The 19,170-nt window shown below is 42.7% G+C and overlaps 1 protein-coding gene across 1 annotated transcript in view; it reads left to right on the top strand.

Moving 5' to 3' along the window:
- The window catches only part of PTPRC (protein tyrosine phosphatase receptor type C), a gene marked incomplete at its 5' end in the record, with an annotated part of 85,936 nt that overhangs the window by 45,008 nt on the left and 21,758 nt on the right, over window positions 1-19,170 (top strand). Inside the window, 11 exons of the mRNA XM_081914975.1 lie at window positions 2,341-2,469; window positions 5,080-5,181; window positions 8,847-8,864; window positions 11,889-12,119; window positions 12,543-12,668; window positions 13,470-13,616; window positions 14,739-14,876; window positions 16,020-16,178; window positions 17,913-18,112; window positions 18,459-18,522; window positions 18,698-18,806. Of these exons, the coding sequence (XP_081771101.1) occupies window positions 2,341-2,469; window positions 5,080-5,181; window positions 8,847-8,864; window positions 11,889-12,119; window positions 12,543-12,668; window positions 13,470-13,616; window positions 14,739-14,876; window positions 16,020-16,178; window positions 17,913-18,112; window positions 18,459-18,522; window positions 18,698-18,806 (1,423 nt within the window). The remainder of the gene's footprint in view (window positions 1-2,340; window positions 2,470-5,079; window positions 5,182-8,846; window positions 8,865-11,888; window positions 12,120-12,542; window positions 12,669-13,469; window positions 13,617-14,738; window positions 14,877-16,019; window positions 16,179-17,912; window positions 18,113-18,458; window positions 18,523-18,697; window positions 18,807-19,170) is intronic.

Here is a 19,170-nt window from a genome sequence, read left to right as displayed (position 1 = left end):
TCCAATTGCAGATCTCCACCGTCACAATACCTTGAGGGAAGAAGACCAGGTGATGGGGACATGTCAGAGGAGGAGGGGCCAGAGGGTGTGGCCTTGCTCTCCCCTCCTTCATTCAGCACTGAATGTCTGATTAGAGCAGGGATGCAGAACCCGTGGCTCTCCAGATGTTGCTGGACCGCAGCTCCCATCAGCCACAGCCAGCATGGCCAGGGCTCAGGGAAGATGGGAGTTGTAGTCCAATAACATCTGGAGGGCCACAGCTTCCCCATCCCTAAAACAGGTCTCCGTACTGAGTGCCAGTTGCAGTTACACATCCCTACTGAGGCTTGCAAGGGTGGGTATTCTCCAGCCTCCAACATGGCGTACCTCGTCCGTGTCCCATGATACCTGAAGCTAGAGATTTTGTAAACTTTGAGTTGAACTACACGTGACATGGGAGTTCCTTGCTTGGAAGACAAAGGCCCAGATTTGGAAGGTTGAAATCTACCCTTTCCCCCACACCCAGTGGCGTAGCGTGGGTTGTCAGCACCCGGGGCAAGGCAAGTAATTTGCACCCCCTAACCCGTGGATTTGCGCCCCCTAACCCATGGATTTGCCCCCTAACCCTAACCCCCAAATGTTGTGCCTGTGCGGCTGCCCCCCCTGCACCCCCCACGCTACGCCACTGCCCACACCCCAAGCTGTTGTTATCCATGAAGTGTGAAATGTTTGTGAGATTTTCTCCCTGGGGTCAATAGCAACTTTGGAAAGCGATCTGGATTTGGGTTGTTGCACAAGGGCACAGGATTAGGCACTGCCCTCTTGCAACAGCATGGCTCTTTCAGTTATGGCACTTCCAACACCATAGCCTAATCCGTATTTGTAAGGATGGAATGACAGACCCTTTGATGGTGTTTCCTGCTTGGCAGGGAGTTGGACTCGATGGCCCTTGTGGTCTCTTTCAACTCTATGATTCTATGGAAGCATAATGGTCCTTGTAATTCATCCTGGTTGAACAGGCTGCTGGTGTCTTGCTATGCTGCAATGCCACTCTGTTTAAGACTCTGCTGTGTAACATAGCTGATTTGTTTATTGCCCTCCCCCCTCACGTGCTTGCCATAGGAACTCTTCTTGGCTCTTCTCCCACACTTCCACGCACCACTCCGCCCTCACCTGCAAGCACCTCTGAAGCAAAGCCTGGCTCTGCGACCAAGGAGGCAGTCACCCCCACTTACCTGGCCTCAAATGCTTCCGGAATACCTGTTAGCAAAGCAACTGCCACCCCTGCGACTGCTGTCTCTGCCAACGTCACAGGTTTGCTTGGGAGTTTTCTGATAAGAGATTGTACTGCCCCAGGAATACTGTCCTCTCTCGGGAGAGTGATGGTGGTGGTGGGGAGCCTCATCACATAACTGCTACGTGGCTGGGAACTTGAATAAGTATGTGAAGTTGCAATGCAATGGATGATGAATGGCCGACTCTACAACCATAAAATTAGAGCAGAAATTAGGAGAACAGCCATTGGGGCAGGGGGCTGAGAGGTACGCATGGATAGCTGCTGAGGACAGGAAGCATCTCTGTGTTAGCAAGACTGAAGCTGGCTTTGTGGCTCACTTCACTCATCTTTGCAGAGTTGCTCACACTGGGGAGCTGATCCCGTTATGACCCTTTTCTGCTTGGCTAGCTACATGAATGAAGGGGCATGCATGTGAACTGGGCCAATTGTACTAATGGTAGGCTGTCCCCCTTCAAAGCGTGGTTAGAATCAGGCTTAAAGAGAAAGGGAAAGTAAAGGACCCCTGCACAGTTAAGTCCCATCAAAGGAAACTATGGGGTTGCAGCTCTCATCTTGCTTTCAGGCCAAGGGAGCTGGTGTTTGTCCACAGACAGCTTTCTGGGCCATGTGGCCAGTATGACTAAACCACTTCTGGTGCAATGGGACACTGTGATGGAAGCTAGAGTGCACGAAAACACCATTTACCTTCCTGCTGCAGTGGTACCTATTTATCTACTTGCACCGGTATGCTTTTGAACTGCTTGGTTGGCAGCAGCTGGGGCAGAGCAACGGGAGCTCACCCCGTCACAGGGATTCGAACCACTGACCATCTGATCGGCAAGCCCAAGAGGCTCAGTGGTTTAGACCACAGCGCCACCCGCGTCCCATAGAACCACCTGGTCAGCCCACACAGTTGATGCACCAGGTAGCAACCACAGCATGTTTCACAATACTGCTGCTGAATTAGCTTTGCAAGAGATCGGGAATACTGCTTCCTTCTCTGAAGGGTACCCGTTAACCAGTTAATGTTTTGCTGTTGTATCGTAACAATGGTAATAAAAATTATTGCACTTTTGTTACTACAGAGATTGTTCCAACAAGCAGCTCAACCTTCCTCCCTCGCACGGACGCAAACTCTTCCAGCACTCAGGCACTCAGCAGCACTGCTGCCCCTCCTCCACTCTCTCCCTCCACCGTCACGCACGCACCACCAGGTTTGCCGTGTTGTTCTTTGCAGTGCTCTAGAGCAATGTCTTAAGTACTGGGCATGAATATTCAGTTTGTGAGATGGTTAAGCATTATCAGAATGCATATATGTTTTGCTTGAGGTTTCTAAGCTGAGGCTGGACGAGGGATACTTTAACATTGAATTCCCTGTATTGGCAGGGATGTAAATGAGGTGATTGTTGAGGTTCTTTTGAAATCCGGATGTCTTTTAGCTTTTAATTGCATTATAAACCTGGGTAGTCATTGGAGGATGCATTCCTGTGTGTCTAGTCAATGGCCAACTTAGTGCATTTTGGAGATCTAACCATGAACATTGACTCCACATGATCTCCTAAACAGTGTCATGATTTGCTTGGAAACACGCTATAAGTGCTGGTTCACACGTCATGCTAAGTCAACGCTTAGCTCAGTTGGTTAGAGTGATCTGAGCTTGGAGAAAAGAGTGAAATGACAGCTATGTTTCTTCACATGGTTTATGGCTTGCCGTGACACGTGAACACACCCAATTCGTCTTATAGAAGAATTCTCAGCAGTTATTCCTGCCCTTTGATACATTAAACCAGGCATGTACTTACCAAACAAATCAATGTACTAGGGTCCAGTGAAAAGGACCATTGGGGGACAAGTTACTTGTATGTATGTTTTTCTGGTGGCAGCGGAGGGCTTCCACATCAATGGAAAAGCCCCACCTATTTTACCATATTACGGTGGTTTCAAAGGCTCAGAATCAGGATCAGAAAGAACATTGGGAACCTTACATGAATAGCAAATTCAGGAATTACTTTTGCCAGCGTAAAATTCTTCCTGGACGTGATTCCATGTGCAGATAGTGCATTTTAAATATTAAACTTTTGAAAGGTTAACCTTAATTCCAGTTTTTAGTAAGCAAGGACATAACAAACAGGGAGCATCTCCTTTGCAAACCTGTTTTACACATCCTGTTTTATATGTCTATAATGGTACGAACTCCTTTAAATGAAATAGTTAACTAAATAAATGCCAGTGGTGCTTATGTAGAATTATGTTGAATTTCTCTGGAGCTTTATGACTCGAGAGTCTAGGCTGCTTTGAACCAAAGAAAGGTTTCACAGCTGTGAACAAATATATTATGAAGTTGCTGTTGTTTATAAGGCCCAGTGTTGTTTAAGTCAGCATTTAATACTGTGTAGTTGGGTAATAAATATTTGCTGTACTGAGGCCAAAATGTAAGAGTCACATTGCCCACACACATACACACACACACACACACGGTAACCCAAGAGATGCTGGCCATTTCAGCCATTTCTAATTAATACCACATTTGCAGGTGGCGCTGTGGGTTAAAGCCTCAGTGCCTAGGACTTGCCGATCGAAAGGTCGGCGGTTCGAATCCCTGCGGCGGGGTGCGCTCCCGCTGCTCGGTCCCAGCGCCTGCCAACCTAGCAGTTCGAAAGCACCTCCGGGTGCAAGTAGATAAATAGGGACCGCTTTCCAGCAGGAAGGTAAACGGTGTTTCCGTGTGGGGCTCTGGCTCGCCAGAGCAGCGATGTCACGCTGGCCACGTGACCCGGAAGTGTCTCCGGACAGCGCTGGCCCCTGGCCTCTTAAGTGAGATGGGCGCACAACCCCAGAGTCTGTCAAGACTGGCCCGCACGGGCAGCGGTACCTTTACCTTTACCTTTACTGATGTTACAAATTTATATATAACCGGGGCAGAGTTAATTTGTCTTCCAGTATTTTTCAATCATTTAGAATAGAAAACATTTTTCATTATTGATTTTAATTGAGTTGATAAGAACACATATAGTTTTATTTTTATATGTATAGTGAGGCAATAATGTGAAAGAAAATAAAGAAGAAGAAAACAAACAAAAGAAAAATTGAAATCGTGATACAATTGAGTATATAGGTAATGCAATTCTTCCAATAAATGTAAATTACTCTTGATAAATGGATTCCACGTATTGTTATATTTATCCAGACACAATCCGCACCCAAAAGAATACCTATAGTTTTTAAACTAACCAAAGATCTCTCCACAAAAAGGAGCCATAATCCAAATACATGCCCACCCACTGTGGCAGACTTGTAAAAATGAGGAAGGAAGGAAGGAAGGAAGGAAGGAAGGAAGGAAGGAAGGAAGGAAGGAAGGAAGGAAGGAAGGAAGGAAGGAACCTTTATATCAAAGTGAAATGTTATAGGAAGGAACCTATATATCAAAGTGAAATTTTGTAGACATCTGAATTATCACTTCTGTTCTTCATTTTGAGTAAGAAATTAAGACTGCAGTCTTGTAGATACTTATCTGGGATTAAGTCCTACTGAACTAAATGGATCTTACTTCTGAGTTGGTATGAACAAGGAAGAACTGTTGCAGCAGCATCTTATGCAAACACCCTCAGAAGTAAGACACACTCTCTTCAATGGTGCTTATCTGCGGGTCTCTGTGTGTAGGACTGTACTTTATATTCCCATTAAGAAGGCTAGTTTTCCTTTTTACAGGAGAAGGAACACATTTTCTCAGCTTGCAGTTGTGCTTCAAGGTTGTTTCCATTCATGGGGATATGGCATCAATAATTGCTGAATGTAACGCTAACGTTCTGTTTATTTCCTGGCAGATGATGGGGATAATTCCACCACGCATACCAACATTTCAGCGTCCTCTGGCACTCCAGCAAACATCCCTTCAGCTCTCTCAGAGACCACCCGTGGTCCAATAGGTGACAAACCTGCACACATTTTAGAGCATTGCTAGCACCACATGCATGCATGGCTTTGAATGGCATCCAAATTCCTTTGAGAATGAATTTTTTCCTGTGCAAACACAATTGAAATGAATTGGATTCGTGCAGAAATTATTTATGAATTCCAATCCAAGAATCTGGTTTAAGAGCCAAGACTGGCATCTGTCATATGAGAAGTGGGATACTGCTTTATCTAAATTGGCATATCTTACCCCAATTCTAGAATGCACTGCAACAAACATAAGAACTTGCAACTTGAAGCAAATTATCCATTTAATTTAGGTGGCTTTCTCAACAGGCAGCACTTTTCAATCTCTGTTACTGTGTATTGGTCATAAAATTTCATTAACAGCAGAAGACCATAGCACTTGGTCACCAGTCATACTGAAATGTATTGTACCAGTGATTGGCACTGAGGATAATATGAATATTCAAGATTTCACAATAACATCAAAATTATAATAAATTATAATTTAAAAAAAGAGTTGATCTAAAAGGTTCCTGCTACTTATTAAGGAAAGTTTTGGTAATCCTAAAAAGTGTATAGCAAGGTGACTTAACAGAAAATAAATGAAAGCAAAGCAGGAGCAAAGAATAAATAAAAATAAAAGCAGAAAATAGATGGCAACAATTATAAATGGTAAACCAACTTGGAAGCGCTGCTAAAATATAACTAAATTGTAGCCCTGGGTTTACAATGCAGCAGCTCCACTCACAGAACAGACTTCTCTGTGAACAATGGAACGTCCTCTTCCTTTCCTCTTCCCTGCAGTTTCCCACACACCCTCAAACAACTTTGGAGGACCCCCTGGAGCAGATTTTGAAGGTTGGGGGAGAGGAGAGGAAGCAGAGGTCCCATTGCGTGAACAGAACTCTGCTCACAAAACCCTGGATTTGGTCACTGCTCTGATGTAAGACCATTTAAGACTCCTAGATTTCCCACCTTGAATTCCATCGTGAAAGAAAGGTGGAGTAGGACTATCATTAAATGTTTTAAAGTCTTGGATCCCCCAGAAAGTGATACTGGGCTACACTGCTGAACTACAGCTCCCAGTTCACCCCAGCAAGCATGGCAAAAACCCTGGGATGATAAGAATTGTAGGTCACCAGAATATGCAGTGACAAAGGGTTGCTCACACCTGATATAGGTATTTAAAGGCACATTTTCTTATGGAAGCAGGACAGAACAGTCTTATGTGTATACACTTTTGAAAGTGGCAAATAGACTGATTCATCCATCCCCAAGTCAAAGAAAATGGAGGAAAATGTAAAGAAGAATAACTGCCAATGGAATGAAAGCAGCGAACCTCATAACGTCACAAGAAAGTTCAAGCCATAAGTCAAACAAACATCACAAAACAATAATGGAATTCCTTTTTTCCCCCAACAATAAATGTAGACAAACCCCACATGCATCAGGCCTGCCCCAAGATCAGAGAATAGGGAGGCAATCAAATAAATGTTTGGCTATCTGACAAGCCGTTGAATTAACCTCACACTGTATCGACGGTTGCAAGCATTTAAATAGCTTATTAGGGGAAATAATTTACACTATTTCAGAACCTGTCATCTGAGGACAGTTTAGTAGAAAATAGGAAATAGGAAACTCGGAAATAAAATCAACTTTTAAGGCTAAGATTATAAGTAGGCGGTTTCATTGTGAAATTGCTAGTTTTGCAAAACATTTTTAGCCATTTTGCAGTGACCTAAGTTGCGTGTTCAGACCTTTAAACCTCCCCCTTAAATAAATTCAGACAAGACTCAAATTTTGGTTTGGTTTTTGGCAGAATTTAAGCCACAACTTTATTGATTACAGCAAGTGAGTGGTTGCATAGGCTCTGCTTCGACTAGCTCCCTGCACCCTTGCAGGTAGTGCTGACTCAGGACACCAGCATAGGCCAGCCAAGGTAAACACCCGGATAGGCCAGGAACAGGCTATGTCCACCACCCAGATGTCCCCCTGGACTCTGGCACAGGCACAACCCCCTCACAGGGTTGACCAAACCATTGAGTCCCTGGATTCCTTTACGGAATACCCTTCACATAGGGATGGCGAGAGCGTTCTCCCATCCCTATCACATGAACCAGAGCCTATCCGCAACCTTACAAGTTGTGACAATTTGCTACATGGCAGGAGAAACCCAAATGGCACCAGCCAATCAGCCAAGTGGGAAAATTCCTGCATAGGAATTCCGGCATAGCAAGGTCAAGCGCACAGCCCTAAAAAATTAGGGAGAGGTGGGCGGGTGTTCCAATGCACACACCGAAAGAGGAAGCTCTGGGTCACGTGCATAGGTATATATAGGTCCCTTGATCCGTTTAGGCTGCATCCCATTGGCCTGATTAAACCCTGCATCAAGGGACCTACCAATTGGGTGTTGTGGCTATCCAATCATATCCACCCACAACACGGGGTTTGGTTGCCAGGTCTCACCACAACACTTTAAGGGAGGACCCAATTTGTCACGTTGTTTTGAACTAGTATGACAAGATACAGCAAGGATGCAGACATGTTTGCTGAGAGGTCCCACTAGGGAAATCGTGCATTAGATCACACTATTAGTGATATAAACTATTTGTCCATTGATATGATGTTTTAATTTACTAGACTTTAATGTAGCACAAAGAAGTCAACAGTGTGGGCCCAAGATTAGGTCTTCTGGAGAGGGTACCACCCCCAAAAAGGTTCAGATGGTAGGGGAACTCAGAGATGGGACTTAGCCAAACAGAATCTCTGTAAGGTGCAGGTGCAATATAAAGTCCAAATAACCACATTTTGAGACTTAAGCATCGGCAACACAATTCAGGTGCTCTTGCATACGGTCTAATTTCATTTCAATAACGTTTGCACAGGAAATGTTTTTTGGGGGGAAACCAATAAAAAAAGTTGTAGTTTTGTGGCTGTAAGAGTTTGCTCTGAAGATGCCACTGCACTGACATGATGTCTACCCCAAGATAAGAACATACAGGCGACAGAAACTCCCAGCAAACCCGAAGCATTTGTAGGGCTCAAGTTACCATAGCTCAGTTGTGGTGCCACCTTTACTGAGAATCCTGCAACTGACTAGGACCGCTGCAACCAGTAGCAGCCCAGTGTAACAAGGCCTTGGAGGCCGTTCAGCTGCCAAGAGACCAATTGCAGCAGAGCCACAAGTGGAGGAATACTGTCTTCTGGATGCTGTATTAGCTGTGGTTGAGGTTTGCTGGTGCCTGCATGTATTCGCTGGGCCTGGGGTGCATATCATATCAGAGCAGCAAGGTCTGTAGGCCACACCTCAAGTACTGTATACTGTATTTACCTCCATTTGAATGCTATTTCATTGGTCCCCAGTAATTATGCAGTATTTCAATTACTCAATGCAAAGTATAGTTAACTGTGTTTATGCTTAAATACCATGAAAAAGATCAAAACCATAGTATAAAAGGTACGGTGTTATATAGATATTTTAATGATGGAAGCTTATATTTTAATGTCTTAACATAATTGGTTTTTATCTTTGGTAAGACACTTAGAAGCTTATATTGGCACTAAGCAGTATATAAACACACACACATATACACACACTGTATGTGAATAATTATTTTCTCTTTGATACATTTATAATGAAGAGCCTTCTAAGATTTTATCTTCTTTCTTACAGCTACTCCCGTGGACTGCAGTAAGTTTTAATGTTTTCTTGAAGATGGGACCCAACTTGTTAGACGTCCCTTTTGTTATTCTCAAGGACACAGATAATTCTCAAGAACAATAATGAAATACAGAAAACCAGGCATTAAAAATGTGCCTGTAAATTGCAAGATTTGGGAGTCACTAGCAAATAATGGGACCATTCACATATATGACTCATGCATAAAATAAATATATTTGAATATCCATATCCTATATAAGCTAAATATGTAGCTAAAAATCGATCATTCCTTTTAATTCCCTGAACTTCATGAAGATCAACAACTGTGGCCTCCCAGGAACTCGAGGTTCTCCTGTATTTTGCAGCCCCTCTTACACAAACAGCAGTCAAAAGATCAAAGGGCTATGAAGCACAAGCAGTGGCAGATCTGAGGGCTTCAAATTTCAACCACGCCCTGTGCAATGCCAAAATTTGTCCCCCCCCACCTTTCACCTTCCATTTTGCAGCATAGTTACGTACGGTGCCCCTGAGGCTCTGCGCCCAGTGCGACTGAATCAGTCAGGCTCTCCTAAATCTTTCCCTGGCACAAGCCAAACTTGGCAGAGCTGTAGGGCATCTCCCACCAAACAGGTAGCTGCTGAATCAACAGCCTTGCTTTGTTTAGTGGCTGGGATGGCAAGACAGGAAAGGGCAGAGATTGGGGGAGAAATGTTACAAATCAGAGGTTCGTTTTTAGCTGGTTCTTTAGGAGAAGGGAACACAAGTAGACCCAGAGAGTTGCAACTCAACAAAACGTATTTATTGTATACATTAAAATTGCAGTCCCTAATACACACACACACACACACACACACACACACACACACAATCTCTTGTAAAGTTGTTATCAGTATTCCAATATACCCCCAATAGTAGCCAAATTATAATAATAATTAATTCCCAAATTATACAATTATCAAAATGCCAATCAACTTCCAATTATACATTTTAGTTAAAGTGGCTCCCCGCATGGTGGATTGAGTGCATTTCTGATCTTATATCACTGTGTTCCATAATCTTCATATCAGTTACATTTCAGTTATAAGTCACACACACACACACATTCTCAATCATACTCACCAACTTTACAGCAGTAGCTGATCAGGCTATTGGCAAGAGGACGGGTGGCAGGCATTGTAGCACTGGGAACCTGTAAAATCCCTTCTTTATATCAGACATTACATGGACCACTTACAAACATGGGCCACTTACAAACACTATCTTCAACCTCTCGAAAGATTCCATCAGCGGTGTCTCTGAAAAATCTTACACATCACTTGGGAAGACGGGTGAACTAATATCAGTGTACTGGATGAAGCAAAGATCACCAGTGTTGAAGCAATGATTCTTCAACACCAACTTCACTGGACAGGTTATGTTGTGCAGATGCCTGACTATCGTCTTCCAAAGCAACTACTCTATTCCTAACTTAAAAATGGAAAGCGTAATGCTGGTGGTCAACAAAAGAGGTTTAAAGACTGTCTCAAGGCAAATCTTTAAAAAATGTAGTTATAAACACCAGCACTGGGAAACATTGGCCTGCAAGCGCTCCAGTTGGAGAACAGCCTTTACCAAAGGTATCATGGACTTTGAGGACACTCAAACTCAGAAAGCAAGGGAGAAACGTGCTAAGAGGAAGGCACGCTTGGCAAATCCACATCGTGATGAACTCCCGCCCGGGAACCAATGTCCGCATTGTGAAAGAGCGTGTGGGTCCAGAATTGGCCTCCATAGTCACTTACAGACTCATTGCTAAAACCGTGTTTATGGAAGACAATCTTACTTGGCTACGAGTGATCGCCAAAGGAGAAGATATCAGACATTACAGCTCTGGTGATTCACTGCCATCTGTTCATCATCAAAGTTTTTCATCACGTTCCAGAGTTCATCACACCCTTGTTAGTCAATCTTGCTCAACACCCGTCCTTCATTATCAACCTGTTTGTACGTCAAGTTTCATGAGCTCATCGCCTCTTCCTCACTTCGCCTGCCAACCTTATCAGTTCCACAAGTCTTAGCGAGACTCCATTTTAGAGTGGTGTTCTTCAGCCTAAAAACAGGCCTACACTCATTCCTCCATTAATACCATAAATTTCTAATGAATATGATTATTATACTCATTACATATTGCCAATTGAGTTTGCATTTAAGGCTGAATCACTCACATCCGCTCTTTCCAAAGCAACCTGAGAACTGAAACACAGCTGTCCTTCAAAAATCGTACCTATCCGAATTTTGCAGTATAGCACTCCAACTGACTGCTGCTTACAACAACACAGATACTGGGTGTGGGTGTAATATGTGTAGATTAGTCAAAACTCCATTAAAAAATATGTATTAGGATAAACTTGCACTAAATTGTTCAAGGGTTTTTCTTTTAAAACCACAAACTGCTGAAGAAATGCAGAGAACTGAACTTAAGATTACAAAAACTAGAAATGGAGACAACCAATATTGACAAGTCCTTCCATGCCTAGGAAGGGGACAGGATCATTGTGCCAGCCTGGAGCTGCTGCACCAATTGGGTCAATGGATTCCAGGGCCTTCTGCTGGCTGCTGCTGTTGGGGACCCTGCCAGGGGCACTTTTGCCTGTCTGTAGATGTGTGTGTGGAGAAGTGCCAAACCAATAGAGTGATGCTAGCATGGCTGGCAGGAGGCCACCTAGGCTGTGCAGGGGGACAGCTCTGCCCAATCACATTCCACCACCACTCCAGCCTGATGCCAAGGTGTTCTGATGGGCCATTATATATATTGCTGATGAGCTGCGCTTGGCTTGGTGAGTCACACAGGTTGGGCAGATCTGGTTAATGAACTGAAATATTTCCAGTATGAACTGAAGGAAAACAGGCAGCTGCAAATCTAACTATTCAGCAGAAGAACAGTTTGTCTCACCTGTAGTGCACATACTGTGCCTCTCTTTAAACTGTTAATGCACATTAAACATTATCTGTGGTTTGATTGTTTTTAACATGTTTCAGTGCAACAAGCATTTAAACATATCTCTCATCTCTTAGGTCGTATAAACATTTCAGTGGCTCGTTATGAGTACAATTCACAGGGTGCCACTGCAGAACTTAAAGTTACGAAGGGGCCAGAGCTGCAACATGTTAGCTGTGGAAATGCCCACTGTACTTGGGACAAGGACCGAAACACACTTGCTGGACTTCAAGAATGTGACAAATACAATATAGTAGCATCTTTTAATGGATGTGATGATTTCACATTATCAGTTCATGTCCCCCCTGGTAAGATCAGATACTTCTCATTTATTTAAGCAAAATCTGCCTTCTTGTTTTTCAGCCACTCTGAGGGGCTGTCCTCCCCCCAGTGCTAAGCTATTGGGAGAACGTAACCTGGGGCTATGTCAGAGGGCTAGAGAGAGTGCGGGAAGTCAGTTTTTTTGTGTGTCAACTAATATACTGGTTTTCAGTTTCTCACAATAACAGGCTTTATTGCAAGCAATGTTTTTATTTCTCCTTCCATAGTCATGTAACACATAAAAATACACTAATTCAAAATGAACACTGAAAACTATGTTGGATACTCATTTGGGGTAAAATGATGCAACCCACTAAGCAATATATTATCCAGCATGCTTTTAAAACTGAAAAAGAAATACTGAACAGAATGTCATTGTGATATTTTTCTCCTTTTTCTTTATTTGGAAGAAACCGATAAGTGGAAACTGGAAGAACCCAAAAAAAGTAACACCAGTGTGACTTTATCTTGGAACAATCGTGGCTATGATAAGCATCGTTGCCATTTAACATATTCCTGTCGCTGTCATCCTCGTGGTAGGAGATTTTGGAAGTTTTTGCATTTCTGTCTTTATTGGCTGGAGAATTAAATGCACTTTATTGGGGATCTTTGTTTTTGTGTCCTATGTATGGACGTATTGGACGTATTTAGAAATAAGTGTAGAGAGGTGGCAAGGCAAGCAAGTCTGGTAAAGGCATGAGTCTCTCTCTCTCTCTCTCTCTCTCTCTCTCTCTCTCTCTCTATCTCTATCTCTATCTCTATCTCTATCTCTCTATCATCTCTATCTCTATCTCTATCTCTATCTCTATCATCTCTATCTCTCTCTCTCTCTCTCCTTAATGTAATAGCAAGAAGAAATACCTCCTGCAATAGGTAATATGAAATCCAGAAGGATCTTACTCTACACGAGTGGCTGCAAGTCCCTAAAAAACCCACAAGTTGTTGATAACTACTCCAGATTTAATTACTGTAGATAACAAGGGTGCAATATTTTGTGTGAAGCATTAGATATGGATGGTGCTAAAGAAGTGTAGGCTAGGGGAGACCTAAAACATATAGCTACAGTCAAATAGCAGCTCACTTGGAGGTGAGGTCAGGGGAAGGAAGAGGGATCTTGTCAAAGTGGCTCACCATAGCTCCAGTTCTTATCAGCAAGACAGTGGGGTAGCATGTTCTTGATTCTTTGTCAATCAAACTAACCTACATGACCCTCCATATCTTCTTGGACTCAGCTCCCTCAAGCAGCATGGCCAATGGTAAGGAAATTCCCCATCCATGGCATAGATGCTTCTGGATGCCTGACGTACGGAGCAATTATGTTTTGCAATTTCTTATAGGTAAGACTTTTTGGACCACTCAAGAGCAGAATGGTTGTACAGTGACAGGTTTATCACCCAACAAGAACTACAGTTGTTCATCAGAAATATGGTTTAATGGCGAAAATGTGACAACTGGCAACAAACAGCTAACAACAGATTATGGAAGTGAGTATGACAACATGATGCTTAGTCACTTATGAACTTGCCTTCATCCCAGAAACTAAACTTTTACAAATAGGATTTAATGTATTACTGTGACAGATTATAATCTGGGCAGGAGTGCCTGATCCAAGTTTGGAGGCCCTTGGGTAAGATGTCCATTGTGGGCCCCTTCTCCAGCTGGGTCCACCTTCTCGGCCCAGTATACCTGAAGGAGCGTCTCCACCCCCATCGTTCTGCCCGGACGCTGAGGTCCAGTGCCGAGGGCCTTCTGGCGGTTCCCTCATTGCGAGAAGCAAAGCTACAGGGAACCAGGCAGAGGGCCTTTTCGGTAGTGGCGCCCGCCCTGTGGAACGCCCTCCCAGCAGATGTCAAAACGATAAACAACTACTTGACATTCAGAAAACATCTTAAGGCAGCCCTGTTCAGGGAAGTTTTTAATGTATGATATTTTAGTGTTTCCTGGTTTCTATGGAAGCCGCCCAGAGTGGCTGGGGGGGCCCAGCCAGATGGGCGGGGTATAAATAATAAATTATTATTATTATTATTATTATTATTATTATTATTATTATTATTATTATTCTCCCCTCTGTTTATTTTCTGGCCTTCCTGTGACAAAACTGCATGGTAGTCCAAAGGGAGCCACAAGCAGAGTCTCCTGCTCTTTCTCTTTCTCCTTACTCCTGTCACTACACATTCATTCAGAGGACAGGTGAACTGATAGCAGGGATGGACAGATCAATCTTAAGTCCATCCCGTTCCATCCATCCATCCATCCATCCATCCCTGGCCCTACCTACTGCTTTTTAAACATTTTTATATCTTTAATTGCTTAATAGTTTTTGAACTGTTGAACTATTAAAAATCAGGAAGAACCTTCCACCATTAAGAACTGTTCAACAGTAAAACTTTGACTTTCTCGGAAGGTAGTGGACAATCCTTCACTGGAGGTTTTTAAGCACAGGTTGGATGGCCACGGGTCATAGATGCTTTGGTTGAGAATCCTGCATTGCAGGGGGTTGGCAGGGTCCTTCCAACTCTATGATTCTGTGATTCTATGAACTATCACTGGGTTCCTGAATAATTTTTAAAAGAATTCCCCCCCCCCCTGCTGAATTCCTACATCAGCGCCTGGGAAGCCTGAAGATATTTCATGGAATTCAAGTAATTCTACAATAGAAATCATGTGGAAGAAGCCACAATCTGAAGAAAACGGCCCTATTGATGGGTACATGGTCTGCCTCGGGGACCACTGCAGCGAAAAAGGTATGTACATTTTGCATCATTTTGTCAGAAAGCATATTAAGTCCACTTGTAGATATTAGGTGTGTGTGTGCGGAGATCTTCTGATCTGCTTTGTGGCCCTTGGGTCAGGCAGACCCATACTGTGATTCTCTGGGTGTCACCCCCACCACTCTGCCCTACATCCAGTCCTGTATCAAGGAGGTTGGGGGTTAATCTTAAATCCTAATTAAACAGGTGGGATGGAGGGGAGAGCAGTGGGGTTAGATCTTGCACGGTCTGCTTGCTTGTGAGTTCCTTCCCTGCATTGAAGCCCTTAGCGAAGATAGCAGCACCCTGGGAATCATTTTTAATGTTCTGAGGATGACATTTATTTTGAGGTGAGTATTTCTAGATCATTTTTTAAATTATGACTTTGCTGGGGGAGTGCTTTGACCCCCTTTTTTCTAAGTATTCCCCTAACACACAGGTTGCGGGAAAATTTCTCCATTGATTTATAGGGGTTCACCAGTGATCAGAGCCATTTTCTGATTGGGAGGTAAATACCATATTTTTTGCTCTATAAGACTCACTTTTTCCCTTCTAAAAAGGGGAAATGTGTTGTGCGTCTTATGGAGCGAATGCAGGCTGCACAGCTATCCCAGATGCCAGAACAGCAAGAGGGATTGCTGCTTTCACTGCACAGAGTGAAACAGCTCTTGCTGTTCTGGCTTCTGAGATTCAGAATATTATTTTTCTTGTTTTCCTCCTCCAAAAACTAGGTGCGTCTTGTGGTCTGGTGCGTCTTATAGAGTGAAAAATACGGTAGATCAGCTCATTTTTGAGAGAAATGGAAATCAAGGAGTGCTTGCACCCATCTTTGCCTTCTTGGCTCTGAAGCAGGGTCTCTTCTCATATGTTCCTCCATGTGCCTTGAGGTCTATTCCAAAGAAGGCCTATTCAATATTCTTTTTATTTGTGCAAAGAAAAGCAGCCTGGGAATGTTGGGGTGGGGCTTCTGTGCACATCCCTCACCCCACTTCCAGTTTAACTTTCCATGTGTTCAAGCAAATGCCTGAATTGTAATGTTATGTATTGTTGAAAGCTGGCTATTAACTGCATTGATGGTTTTATCTTGTTCCATTCCATGTAATTTCTAATCTTTTAAAAATGTTTTTTTTAAATTAGAAAATACAGATAATGTTTCGAAGAATACCAGTTTTATATGGAATGACTTAAAGCCCTACAAAAATTATAGTGTCTATGTTTGGGCATACACCAAAACACAGAATGATGCAGTACTGGAAGGGCAACGAAGTAGCAAGACAATTCCCACTAAAGCAGCAAGTAAGTTGTGTTCTCAAATATTGTGCTAACGCTATGACTAAAAGTCCGTCCCCCCTATTTAAAAACTTGCTACATACAATCTGCTACAATCTGCATTGCAGACTACATGTGGGCAGCTGCATCTAAATTTATCTATGTGGAAATCATTCATTTTCAACATTTAATGCATGAAGATTTATAGGAATGATTGGAATAATTTCCTGTGAAGTAAATTGTTATTTCCCCACCCCCTTGGGTAATATCCAAGCATCATCTGACTTATCAGAATGGCTCAAAGTTATTGATGATCAGAGGTCTATAACATCTACCTACACGTTCGTTCTCCGTTACGTTTGGTGGTTGTGATGGAACCAAAGGAGGCTGCGCTAAGTACTTGAGGTCATATTTTGTCCCAGACTATAGGAAAGCATTTATACTAATTTGTCTAAATGTTCTGTCATCAGCTATGTTGGAAGGAATAGTTGTGCCATGTAAAGAGGGGTGTTTGGGGTGACTTTTGGAGGAATGTTGAAAATAAGTTCATTAAAAACAAAGGAGCAAGCAAAAACAAAAAGGCCTGTATGACTTGACAGGAAAAAGACATTTCTTTTATTTTTCCTGGGTGGACTAGAGCTGTTTGTTATCATGAGACGATAATGAAATGCCTCTAAGAGTGCAAATATTCTGGTTGGAAAAATGGTCAGGCTAGTCCTTTGCTTACTAATGAAAGCTTCCTCTAACTCTAAGACATTTATTTCATACAATTTATATATGGCTTGATTGAAAGAAGAAGAAAACCCTCAAAAGCAGTTTATAAAAAACTAAACAATAGAAACAGTTAGAAACTGCTATTTAAAACATTCAAATAATAATTAAAATCAGGAATAAGCGAAAAACAGATCGAAACACATGTAAGCATTCTACATATCTGGGTAGGCTGTTTTACATTGTGCTTTGTCTGCTGTTTTACTGTTTACTAGAGTGCAAGCCACTCTAGAAGCACAGCGTATTGAAGGGCAGCGTATAGATCTTTGAAACAAATGGATAAGTCATATCTGTGGCAAGAGGTTCGCTTTCCTGCCCTCTCGCTACTTCACTGGCTGCCACTTGTGGCAGGAAAACTCTGAGTGCAATGACTTCTTCGCTAGCGATTCAAAGCCTACAACATTTCTAGGGGAGTGAAGGAGAAGATATTTTGTTATGGTGCCAATCCTTGAAATCTTTGATTCATTAAAAGCAGTTTGTCTCCAAAGGCCTATTGGACCAATAAATAGTTCACCTGCCAGTGGAAGGACAAGGAGGGAGCCAGTCTGGCTTCTCCAGGGAGAGAGTTCTGGGAGGCCTTTGGTGCTTTGCCTGCTGATGGCATTTTGTTGAATCCCACTGTATAATTTGTTCTTTTAGTGTATAGTTCATTGCTTTGGACATCTAAAGCAGTATATACAGTGGTACCTCGGGTTGCATACGCTTCAGGTTACATACGCTTCAGGTTACAGACTCTGCTCACCCAGAAATAGTGCTTCAGGTTAAGAGCTTTGCTTCAGGATGAGAACAGAAATTGTGCTCCGGTGGCGCAGCAGGAGGCCCCATTAGCTAAAGTGGTGCTTCGGGTTAAGAACAGTTTCAGGTTAAGAACGGACCTCCAGAATGAATTAAGTACTTAACCCGAGGTACCACGGTAAATGAATGGCATTATTATTATTATTATTATTATTATTATTATTATTATGCCTTAACTATTTGTCTTTCAAACAGAACCAACAGGTGTGAGAAATCTCAAAGCGGACTTATCAAACGAAGCAAACAATGCTGTTAAGATCAAATGCTCAAAGCCAGAACAAATAAATGGACCCAAAGAAGAATATATCTTGTACCTGGAGGATGAGAATAAAACGAAGAAAGATTGTTCTTTTGAAGTTAAAGACCTGGCTTATCTGACAACATATACGTTTAAGGTAAACTGCTTAATTCTGATGTTTACATTGAGATATAGGTAGATGCATTTAATTCATTACCTCCCTGGGTAATGGTGTTTTCCCTTGTGGAACACAGCAGGGTGGAAGCTGCAGACAAAACTAGAATTAGTCGGCTCTTCCTGCCACTGGCTTTGGCGCCACCTAGTGCTGGGCTCCCTGTCTTCTGCCCTACCAGTCCCAATGGGCAATAGCCATTTGTGTAAAAGTAGCTCTTTTGATTATTGCATCTTCACTTTAGATGGGAAACCATTTGGGATATTGTTAGTCTTTGGTGATACATTTTTGACAAATCGAAATAGTACCCGCTGTTCTTTCTGTTTATTAGGTTGGTTTTAGCAACGGGAATTATACCTCGGAAGCCTTGGCCTCTAATCCAGTAACAACCAGATGTAAGCTAAAGTTTCAACCACTCCTATCAATTTACTGATTAATTTACATGTTAAAACACAAGAGCAGGACTTGACATAAGGTTTAGAAAGCGAGTAATGGAACAAACTTTTGCTAGCATTTCTTAAACCTTTTCAACATAGCTTCTCTCTCCCTTTGTTCTTTTGAATTTTGCAGATAATTCTCAAGCCCTGATTATATTTTTGGCATTCCTCATTATTGTGACCTCTGTGGCTTTGCTCCTTGTTTTGTATAAAATCTACACTCTTAACAAAAAACGATCATCGTAAGTAACCCCTCTTCCTTTCTTCTCTTAAGTATATGAAATAAAATGAGAAGACTTATCGATATAATGTAGGATGGTGTGATGGGATGATGAGCTGCTTGTGCGTAAAAGCTTAGTCCCTCAGAGTTTGGCCAGGTTAGCAAACCTCTGTGTATAACGGAGCCCCTAAAAGAATGGCTCCCTCAATCGCTGACAGAATCCGACAGTGGGCATTTACGGAATCTCTTCCAACATAAGAGCTCCTTAACGGAAACGCGTCTTCTGGACTCTCGGCGCGACAGTTTCCGGCGGGGGGTGGGTGTCCCTATAGGAGGTCCTGAAACCTCCCCACTGTTTTCGCTGGAAGTGTCTCTGAGCCATCCCT

Source organism: Podarcis melisellensis (assembly GCF_964234715.1).
Source record: "Podarcis melisellensis genome assembly, chromosome: 6".
Classification (NCBI taxonomy): Eukaryota; Metazoa; Chordata; class Lepidosauria; order Squamata; family Lacertidae; genus Podarcis; species Podarcis melisellensis.
Note: the sequence above shows the minus strand (reverse complement) of the source record. Positions and strands in the feature narration are given on the sequence as shown.